Genomic DNA, 10,207 nt, shown 5'->3' on the forward strand with positions numbered 1-10,207 from the left:
TAAACTGTATTAATCCCCGGGTTATGTGGACGGTAATATTTTCTAATGTGAATAAATCATTTACATTTATAGCCAGCACAGCAACTGTCTGCTGAATATTTGTGAGGAACATTTGAGAATATTGGTAGTTGATCTTGCTCAATTCTGAGTGTTTGTAATGTAAATCAACACTTCAAAAAACAAAGACAGAAAAACAAGAGAAGTAGTGCATCTCATATTTTAATGTCAATAAAACGAATAGACTGGTGCTTTCATTAGAGCTTTGCATAAATGGTTTTGTCCAAACCAATCTAGTCTGAATTCATTGAAATTAAGGGACATTTTTGTAGTTTGGAGCTAGCCTGCCATCTGCTGTTGAGTTAGTAATGTGGGGAAAATATTTCACAATGCGTGGATGAATACAAGTTGAATTTTCATACATTCATTTCCATGACAACAAAAAGTGAGATTTCTTACATCTTAACAGAATTTGATGCAAGAGATTTTGAAGTCTCCTGTGATCCTGACATAGTTGATGACCGCCATGTCAACACGGTTAGGAAACTGGATTTGATGTCCGTCGGGAAGATCTAGTTCAAACATCTCACCAGTGATCTTCAACACAATCTGTAAATGAAAAGATTCTGAACAAGTTAACCAATTGCATGAAAACTTTTTCAAATACATCCTGGCAAATTTGCTGAAACGTTCCTGCCATGACATCAGAGCCCACCTTAACATGTGTGCCTCTTTGCAGGGGGTTGTGTATTTCCCTTTTCTCATCGCCCCAGCAACCAGCAATCTTTGAGTTGCACACAATAACTGCTCCATCTGTGTCATCATGGAATCGCGGGTTGAAATGCAAAGCCAGGTCTTCTGAATCATGACCGAGGTCAATCTGGAATCTGAGTGGATTTGAAATGACAAATAACTTCTGAGCGATGTTGATTAGACAACGTTTGTCATGCTAGCAACTTAGTCGAGTACACACATTATTGTGGCTTTTACCTTTGAGCATCATGCAAAATTTCTCCCTTTATCTTCAGCTCAGCACCAACTTCTAGGTTAGCATCGTTTACTTCAAGTTTCTAAAAAAACAAGAGTGAGATAGTTTCAACAAGACAAAATATAATTATATTGAAAGTAAAAGAATGCAGGATGAAAAAACCTTACCATGCTCATTCTGGGTGTTGGTTAAGCCTCTTAGGTACTGAGAACTGATGACTCCCCTGCAAAACAAAAATGTAGCTGAGGTCTCACTTCTGTTTATGCACATGCGCAACGAGACCTAGCAATGATTAAGTTATTCTAATCAGTCAGGTTTCTCAAAGGAAACATAGTATATCATTACTCGAGATTAGAAAAGGTCAAACAAACACCAAAAATCACTCAATACTCGTGAACTTAACCAGCCCACTAAATGTTCTACAGTTCCAGTTGGGCCAAAATTAGTCGTCTCCATCAGCTATAACCAGTCATGTTATTCTTTCAATACTTTACCGCCCTCTAGTGGTTACAAAAATGTAAAACTAAAAGTCGTAAGCTTTTTGACGTTTTAATAATTTGCCCTGACATTTTTGCATGATACGTTCAAATAGTAATTATATATAAAAAAATAATCCACTATTGTTGATTAATATGTCTTAATTCATTGATAAATTATGACGCGGAAGAAACAGGAATTTTATGACTGACTTCCTCTACACGCTGGAAATGACGTCAGTAAGTAAACAGCGGTGCTGTCATTGGGACATAAAAATATTACCAACCAAACGGAACAATTTAATAAACGCCGCTTTGACATCTTTGCATAGCAAGGCATGGTCCAGGAACTGACGTAGATTCCGCTGAAGGTTTGTCGTTTTACTGAGAAAACGAAATGATCTGTCGCGCGACTACTCGCTAGCAGCTTATTAGCCACGGTTAGCCATTTTCATGGACTTGGCTACGTCATCCGAAGGGAAATCAGATTTCTTGATGGTTATTAAATACTGCATGCATATTCATGCTCTTAATTTTTTATACAACCACTTGTCAGCTGTGGCGATCGACTTGCTGCAGTGTCATCTCTTTTATAACCGGGATTTAATTACAATTAATAATGAACAAGCTGCAAAAGGATATTTGTGTTTTAAAATGTGCTTATAGTAGTTTTTAATACTTTTTCAACAATTTCTTTTCATCAACAGTTTTTTCAAGGACAGCTGTGAGACTGCTATGTTCTCAGACATGGACTTTGAATTAGAGGAGGATAAATTGTGAGTTCACCATCTTTTCTGTTATATTCATTGTATTTGGAAATAAGTATCACAAAGCCCAGTTGTACACATTAATGCACAATCTTTGTTCCAAGGTTTTGTGTGAACTTCCCAGGCTTTCAAACTAATTATTTTGCATGCTGCACTTTAACAGCATTAAATTCTCTCTGCCACAGAGGGATACCAACAGTACCAGGGACTGTGTGTCTGAAAAAAGATGCAAATAATCTTATTGGGATCAGCATCGGTGGTGGGGCACAATATTGTCCTTGTCTCTACATCGTTCAGGTAGGTGCAGTTCAATAAGACTCATAATTCATGTGATTCTTTTTTTTTTAAATACAAAAACATTTGCGTGTACTGGTACCTTCTCCGAAATGTTTCCTCTGGCTTCTCAGGTGTTTGACAACACACCGGCAGCTCTGGAAGGGATGCTTGCAGCAGGCGATGAAATCACTGGCGTCAATGGCAAACCGGTGAAGGGAAAGACAAAGGTGGAAGTGGCCAAGATGATTCAAGCTGTGGAGGTACATTATACGACAGCACTGCCATTGACATATATGTCACAATAGATTACATACAGTACAATTATTATATGTCAAATGAGGTAGAAGAGATTACTTACAATTTTGAGTCCAGCTTTCACTCGGTGTGACTTCAGAGAAGATGGACTTGACTGTTTTGCTATGCAGTGTGCCTCATCCCAATATGTGCAGAGTTGCTGTGTTGTTTTTTCCGTCCATTGTTAGTGCGCGGGGAATTTCATGACTTCCTGCAAACTGGGATAAAGATGGCTTTAGTGGGTGAAATAAAGGATTACCATATCCCAGTTGTGGCCCGTTCAATGCAAATATTTCTGCTTATTTTTAGAATCATAAACAATTGCAGGAGAGCCCGGTGGTAGACATTTTTTTTTCTAATCGCAACGATTTCTTTTCAATCATATTCATCATGCTGATGCCACAAACGATTTATATAACTCGTTTATTTGGTTGTTATCTGATTTGTCAGGGTGAGGCAATAATCCACTATAACAAGTTGCAAGCAGACCCAAAACAGGGAAAATCTCTGGACATAGGTTTGTGACACACTTTGTTTCATTTAGAAATCTGATTCCATATCTTACCTAAAAGCACACGTTTCATTATTTCAGTTTTGAAAAAAGTCAAACATCGGCTGGTGGAGAACATGAGCTCCGGCACTGCAGATGCTCTTGGCCTGAGTCGAGCTATTTTATGCAACGGTAGGACTTTAAACTCAAATCTAAATGCTGATGTTTTAAACAATTAATCGATTAAACATTGCTTATATATTCAATTTGCAGATGGACTTGTTAAAAGACTGGAAGAACTCGAGAAAACAGCAGAGCTTTACAAAGGTAAAGAAGTTTGAAGTTACATTTGGTCCAATAGTGTTTTAAATCCTTTTTGGTTTCCTGCAGGTCTGATGGAGCACACCAAGCGACTCCTCAGAGCCTTTTTTGAGCTTTCACAAACTCACAGAGGTAAAAAAACGCAATGGAAAATGATCCACTTGAGCATTTACATCGTCTAACGCATCGATTGCTTCGACTCGCAGCGTTCGGAGATGTTTTTTCCGTCATCGGCGTGCGAGAGCCCCAAGCCGCGGCCAGCGAAGCGTTTGTTAAATTTGCCGACGCTCACCGCAGCATCGAGAAGTACGGCATTCAGTTGCTGAAGACTATCAAGCCTGTGAGTTTTTGCATCTGGTCTTTAAGTCCTATTCATTGCTGTAACAACGAGTTATGTATGTGCGGTACAGATGCTTCACGATTTGAACACCTACCTTCACAAGGCCATACCAGACACAAAGCTCACGATCCGCAAGTACCTGGATGTCAAGTTTGAATATTTGGTAAGGACTGCTATGCTAGCCAAAGCGGCTCGCGGTCAATTGACAAATATTTTTGTCTTGCAGTCGTACTGCTTAAAGGTGAAGGAAATGGACGATGAAGAATACACCAGCATTGTAAGTTGCGGTTTCAGTTGAGAAACAGAGAAATTCTTTGGTCATTCCATAAACGTTCCTTCCAACAGGCAATGGGAGAACCACTGTATCGTGTATGCACCGGGAACTACGAGTATCGTTTGGTGCTGCGTTGCCGGCAGGAGGCTCGTGCACGCTTTGCCAAGATGAGAAAAGATGTCCTGGAGAAGATAGAACTTTTGGATCAGAAACATGGTTTGTTGCAGTTTTTCATCTCATACACCCCCATATTAATTTCCATCTTAACGATGATTTAATATTCTTACAAGTCACAATGATCCGAAAGCAAGGCAGCTTACAGAGTGTCTGCTCATCTCTTTTACAAAATGTGTAGGAATGCTAGTGACCCATTGACTGCCTTCACTGAACATCTATTGTGCTCCACTTGATCACATTACCGTTGGTTTGGCCTATTTTAGGACAATGGTTTTGTCTGACCTCGTCATTTAGTCAAACAGAAACTATGCCCCCGACCAAAGATTAATTGAATCGTCTCTCCCGTCTTTGTCTCGTTTAGTGCAAGACATAGTTTTCCAGCTCCAGCGCTTCGTGTCAGGTATGTCGCGCTACTACGACGAGTGCTACGCCGTGCTGAAGGAGGCCGACGTGTTCCCCATTGAGGTGGACCTCTCCCGTACAACCATCAACTACAGCAGCCAGTCATTGGCCTACACTGATGAGGAGGAGGAGGAGGTGGATTGTGCGGGAGGAGCGGAGGAGGGCATCCAGGCAGAGAATGGAAGCGAGAAACTCATTGATGATGAATGAATGACTGTTTGGTGTTATGGTGGACATGAAGAAGTCAGTCCATGCTATTGACATAGTTATTTGCAGAAGGGAGAATAGGAGCGGGTCAAGACTAGCTACTGTTCTAGTACTTTCTATTTTCTTTTAATGTTATTGTGTTTTTTTTAAAATACTTTGTTCTCTGCCCATCACTTTGTTGCTGAATTAGTTTGACACAATTTGAATGTTATGCAAGTGTAGGATTTCTTTAATTTGAGTTGTGCCTTCTTATTTAATTATGTGTCAATGTGGCGGGTCTGTACTCTGGGTCAGTGATGTTTCCTCGTGATTGTTACCTTTTTATTTCCTACCAAGTTGGACCAACAGATGTGGTGCCATAGCTGTTTTACCTCTCCGTTTTTGTTTTGTAACATTTTCTTGGCCCGTTATAAACTGCTCGACAAGGGATCCTTTCTTACAAAGCTTCATAGCCAAGGTCTGTCTGTTACCGTGATAAAACTCGAAACACTATTTGTAAATATGAACGTTAAAGGGAAATATTGCTACATTTTAACTTTGGCTGTTATATTTATTCTTTTGAACCTGCTGCCAAATATACTAATTCTATGGAAATAATATATTGCTTGGGTCATCTCATGTGAACCAGAAACATGATTAGCATTAATGTTTTTTTTGTTTTTGTATTAGCTATAGTGCTTTGGAATAAACTAGTTTTCTGGAATTTTCATTTTGGTGAGTGGCCTTTTATCCGATGACATATAGAAAGCGCTATCAGTTGCCCCAGTGGCCTAATGGATAAGGCACTGGCCTCCTAAGCCAGGGATTGTGGGTTCGAGTCCCATCTGGGGTGAACGTCAATATTTTCAAATAAGCAATATTGTCTGGTACAAGTAAATGTTTCACTGCCATCATACATAGCAGTACTTCCTTGAACAAGATGCTAATGTGACTCATCCTTCAATCACGAGTCCACATGTAATCCTTTCCTTTACCACTAGGTGTCTCCTTGCTATCCACATTTCGGTCTACCAGTCCTGCCTTACTTAACAGTTTGCACTTCTCCCTCGCTCCTTCTCAGTGGCAGCTGGCTGTTTTCTGTAATGCTCACCGCTTGACTTTGTGGAACTATGTTTTTAAATAGTTTGTGTGTTTTTCTGTTACTCGATGCGGCGTTGACTGCCTACTCTGCAGCCGGGGGTAAGTAGGTCATACAAATCATGCTTTGAACTTTGTGCGTCAAATAACTCATGTACAGGTATTTGAGTAACCAGTATGTGTACGTGTTGTAACCAGTTAGTTGCAGGCTTTTAAAACTACCTACAAAGAGGCTACTTAAAAATACACACATACAAATTGTAAGTTTAAATGAAGATTGTTTGTGTTCCTATTATTGAAGCCCTTTAGTTTGTTAGTTTCAGCTCTCATGACTTGACCTTTTTTTTGGTGTCTCATCCAGATTTCACAAAAGCTACAGTGTACTGGGACGACCAACAAAAGACGGTCTTGCTGAAAGACGGGGTCCTAGATATAAATGGGGACGCATATGGCTTCTTGAATGACACCTTGTCCAGTACAGGCTGGAGTGTTCTTGAGATCCGAGCTGGTTACGGAGAAACGTCAGAGGCTGACGAGGTCACCTTTTTCCTGGCGGGGTACCTAGAGGGCTTTCTCACTGCGCAGTAAGTACGGAATGACCCCGCGTTCCTACATATTATCGTTCCTTGAAATCCAACTTGTTGATCATCTCTGTCCTTTGTGAGATCAGAAGCTTTATAAAGATCACTTTCGAGTCGGATATTTTGAAATGAACTAAAATCACTCGTCAGACTTTGACTCATTTCTTGTCCAGACAGATGATAGATCACTACACTAACATATACCCTCGGCTCATCCATGATCCTGATATCTTGGGTCAGGTCCAGAACTTCATGAAGTGAGTCTGCAGTTATAACTACTGAACCACAATATCCTTTCAGATGTACTGTTAGTCATGTGACTTTAGAGTAATTTGGGTGTTGTCTTAAAGCTGTGAGCAACATGTGACTCTGTTTGGTCTTCAAGGCAGCAGGACTCTTGGACCAGACTACAAGTGAAAACGAACAAGGATTCTGATCCTCTGTGGAGACATGCAGGCTTCGTTGTGGCCCAGGTGGACGGTCTGCAAGCTGGAGTTGCAGAATGGGCCAAGAGACAAGGGAAAAAGGTGTTCTGTTTTTTGCAGTGGATGATCACGCATTCAAATCGAAGTGGGAATTATTAGCGACTTCCTTGCCAACTATAAAGGAAGTAGAAACGCTGATCTGAATAAAAATGGACAAGTCCTTGCTTACAGTTTTGGGGAAGTTTAGCCTTTGCGTGTCCTTTACTTTGTTGAACTCTGTTTTCTAAAGCTGACTATCTGCTGTCATTCCCACAGCCATTGTCCCTGTTTGCTGTTCAGTTCCTGAACGCTGTCGGAGACCTGCTGGATCTGATCCCGGCCTTGGGTCCCACCCCTACTAAACCGGCACACTTGAAACTTCCGGGGATGGGACACTGCTCGGCACTCATAAAGGTCTGGAATCAATTGGGATGAAGCATCTAAATCTTTCGAAAATGTTTTTTGGGGGGGGATCCAAAAAGAAGCCATTGTTCTGGGAGAAAAATCAGGTATAGGGCATGCCTACTCCACACAGAAACTTGAGTTTTGAAATCTTCAATCCCTCTTATCAGATGCTCCCAGGCTTTGAGAACCTCTTCTTTGCTCACTCCAGCTGGTACACATACGCAGCCACCATGCGGATCTACAAACATTGGGATTTCCACATTGCTGACCCCAACACAGCCACTGGCAAACTATCCTTCAGCAGCTACCCTGGTAGGCATGAGGAATCCTCAAGTACTCTTGAGAGAATCACTGTCAAAACAGCCAAGATGTAGTTGCTTATCATTCACCATGACAGGTCTGAATGCCTTTCTCAGGATTTCTGGTGTCCCTGGATGACTTCTACCTCTTGGGAAGTGGTCTCATGATGACCCAGACCACCAACAATGTCTTCAACACATCCCTCTTTAAATTCGTCACCCCCAAAAGCCTGCTGGCCTGGCAGAGGGTTCGACTTGCTCACAGTTTGGCTCATACAGGAGAGGAGTGGGCCAACATCTTCTCTCAGTACAACTCCGGTGAGTGGACAAAGCATGACATATGGAAACCAAACTTTAACGGGACAACAGGTCGAGAAACCAGATGGGTATACCTGGACATAACACTGTCGTCACATTGTTGCAGGTACATATAACAACCAGTACATGGTGTTAGACCGAAGCAAAGTGAAACTGGGCCACAGTATTAGTGATGGTGCTCTGACTGTGGTGGAGCAGATTCCTGGGCTGGTGGAGCATTCTGACCAGACACAAGCACTGCGCAGAGGTAAGAACAGTCCAGCTTGACTCTTTATTCTCAGTTTGGCATTTGTAGTCTTGATCGGCTTTTGTTTACCACGGCAGGTTACTGGCCGTCCTACAACGTGCCCTTCCACCAGAACATCTACAACTTGAGTGGGTATGAGCTGATGCAGCAGGAATTTGGAGAAGACTTCTCTTATGACCTCTGCTCAAGAGCGAAGATCTTCCGCCGAGACCAAGCTAATGTCAAGGACCTGGACTCTTTAAAGTACATCATGAGATTCAATGGTGGGTTTTTGTCTCACACTGACGGCGCAGCAGTTGATTTATAGGTAGAAGAGCCAGGAAGAAAATATGCAGACCTGATGGCTCTTGTGTCCTACAGTCATGCCCAGCTACACATGTTGCTTCTGGTCCATTAGGATCTCTGAGAGGATGAAGGCAGAACAAGTTCACAAACGTGATCTTGTTTAGCGTCCCGGGAGTCCAGATGTCAAAGAACTTGACTACAGATGTCAGCACCGTAGGATTGTAGTCTTTAAGTCCCGTAATGTGTGGCTTCTTGGGAACAGGAAACGTAGTGGGGGTCTTGAAGCAGACATGTCTCCAGTGAAGGTCTGCACAAGGACCGGTTTGTTCGCACTAAAACTTAATGTTTTGTAGTTGGTGATTTGCCAAAATCCTCTCCAGCAGCCGCAGAGCTGTTTGAAGAGTCTCTCTGAATACACAAGCTTAGCATTTCTCACCTTTCTTCTAAACCGGTATTTTGCCTCCTCTGTCTTCCTCGATGCAAGTATTTGACTGAAATTGTCTTTTTTTTTTTCAGACTACAAGAATGACCCATATTCTAAAGGTGACCCTTGCAAGTCCATATGTTGTCGTAACGACCTGAAGACCAAAGAGCCTTCACCGAGCGGATGCTATGACACCAAGGTAGAATGCTTATAGATGATCAAATCCACCTCATCAGCTAATTTTTCCGTATTGTGGTTTATTTAGGTCACAGATTTCCAAATGGCGGGAGAGTTCAGTGCAGAAGCAGTGAACGGGCCGACGACACAAGATGGACTCCCGCCGTTCGTGTGGGATAATTTCAGCAACATCAGCCACCAGGGTCTGCCACAGTACTACAATTTCACCTTTGTCACTATGAAGCCCCGCCTCTTCCAGCCTTAACTATTATACAAGTAAGGAAACCTGGTGCTTTTAAAAGGCATTTCAAATGAATGCGCCGAATAGCAATTATGACTATGATTTTTTTTTAAGAGAGGATACAACTTAATGCAATGATTGTTATTAAATAAAATTATACTATGAAAGATTGTACAATACTTGTTCGGATTTAACTTTTCTTTCGGAGACACCACCTGTACCTTGTTTCTGTTTCCTAACACGTACAGTGAGGTTTTTTTTTTGAGTGATTTGAGTTTTGCTCCTTTACTTCAATGTGTCTCACACAATGCAAACATGTCTCAGGGTGAAGTTAAGTCTGGATATTTTATGCCTTTCACTTTTTGCATCTGTAATGACAATGCACTAAGACTCAGTCTAAGCCTTGCGTGTGCTCAATCATTGTTGTTTTCATAATGGATGATACCATCCGTGATCCCACGATCAACTCTCAGGGCTTTGCTGGATCAATTTCTAAGCATGTTTCAGGGTTGTGAAATTTAAAATACCACTGTCAGCTTTAGCTATGAAGCAGTGATGCACATTTATGGCATTTGATGAATAAAGTTTTAAAGTTGTTTGCTGTCCTGTCTTATTTCTACTACATAAATGACTTACTGTACCGCAACAATTTCTACTTTTAATTGAATGTATTAATGCAC

The 10,207-nt window shown here is 41.4% G+C and overlaps 3 protein-coding genes and 1 non-coding gene across 5 annotated transcripts; 3 read left to right on the forward strand and 1 right to left on the reverse strand.

Moving 5' to 3' along the window:
• Positions 1-203: 203 nt before the first annotated feature.
• Positions 204-2,745, reverse strand: LOC133170202 (galectin-1-like). Its single transcript, XM_061302934.1, has 5 exons — positions 2,605-2,745; positions 1,153-1,208; positions 988-1,067; positions 713-884; positions 204-606 (listed from the first exon to the last, which is right to left on the reverse strand). Exons 2-5 carry the CDS (start codon positions 1,159-1,161, stop codon positions 460-462), a joined length of 408 nt encoding a protein of 135 aa, XP_061158918.1. The 5' UTR covers positions 1,162-1,208; positions 2,605-2,745; the 3' UTR covers positions 204-459.
• Positions 1,671-5,718, forward strand: pick1 (protein interacting with prkca 1). 2 transcript variants are annotated; one of them, XM_061302887.1, is made up of 13 exons: positions 1,671-1,701; positions 2,169-2,237; positions 2,414-2,525; positions 2,636-2,764; positions 3,249-3,315; positions 3,391-3,480; positions 3,562-3,615; positions 3,679-3,741; positions 3,816-3,949; positions 4,020-4,112; positions 4,176-4,226; positions 4,295-4,439; positions 4,762-5,718. In XM_061302887.1, exons 2-13 carry the CDS (start codon positions 2,197-2,199, stop codon positions 5,010-5,012), a joined length of 1,230 nt encoding a protein of 409 aa, XP_061158871.1. In that variant the 5' UTR covers positions 1,671-1,701; positions 2,169-2,196; the 3' UTR covers positions 5,013-5,718. The 2 variants fall into 2 exon arrangements, with proteins under 2 accessions (XP_061158871.1, XP_061158870.1); XM_061302886.1 differs by having other exon boundaries at positions 1,692-1,832.
• Positions 5,719-5,768: 50 nt separating this feature from the next.
• trnar-ccu (transfer RNA arginine (anticodon CCU)) lies at positions 5,769-5,841 on the forward strand. Its single transcript has one exon. It is a non-coding gene; the product is annotated as a tRNA-Arg (tRNA).
• A 169-nt stretch (positions 5,842-6,010) lies between these two features.
• Positions 6,011-10,123, forward strand: plbd1a (phospholipase B domain containing 1a). Its single transcript, XM_061302867.1, has 11 exons — positions 6,011-6,188; positions 6,448-6,670; positions 6,841-6,924; positions 7,053-7,194; positions 7,408-7,545; positions 7,704-7,848; positions 7,953-8,153; positions 8,260-8,400; positions 8,478-8,663; positions 9,202-9,308; positions 9,375-10,123. The coding sequence occupies exons 1-11, from the start codon at positions 6,119-6,121 to the stop codon at positions 9,549-9,551; spliced, it is 1,614 nt and encodes a 537-aa protein (XP_061158851.1). The 5' UTR covers positions 6,011-6,118; the 3' UTR covers positions 9,552-10,123.
• Positions 10,124-10,207: the final 84 nt, after the last annotated feature.

This window comes from Syngnathus typhle, linkage group LG17 (assembly GCF_033458585.1).
Source record: "Syngnathus typhle isolate RoL2023-S1 ecotype Sweden linkage group LG17, RoL_Styp_1.0, whole genome shotgun sequence".
NCBI lineage: Eukaryota > Metazoa > Chordata > Actinopteri > Syngnathiformes > Syngnathidae > Syngnathus > Syngnathus typhle.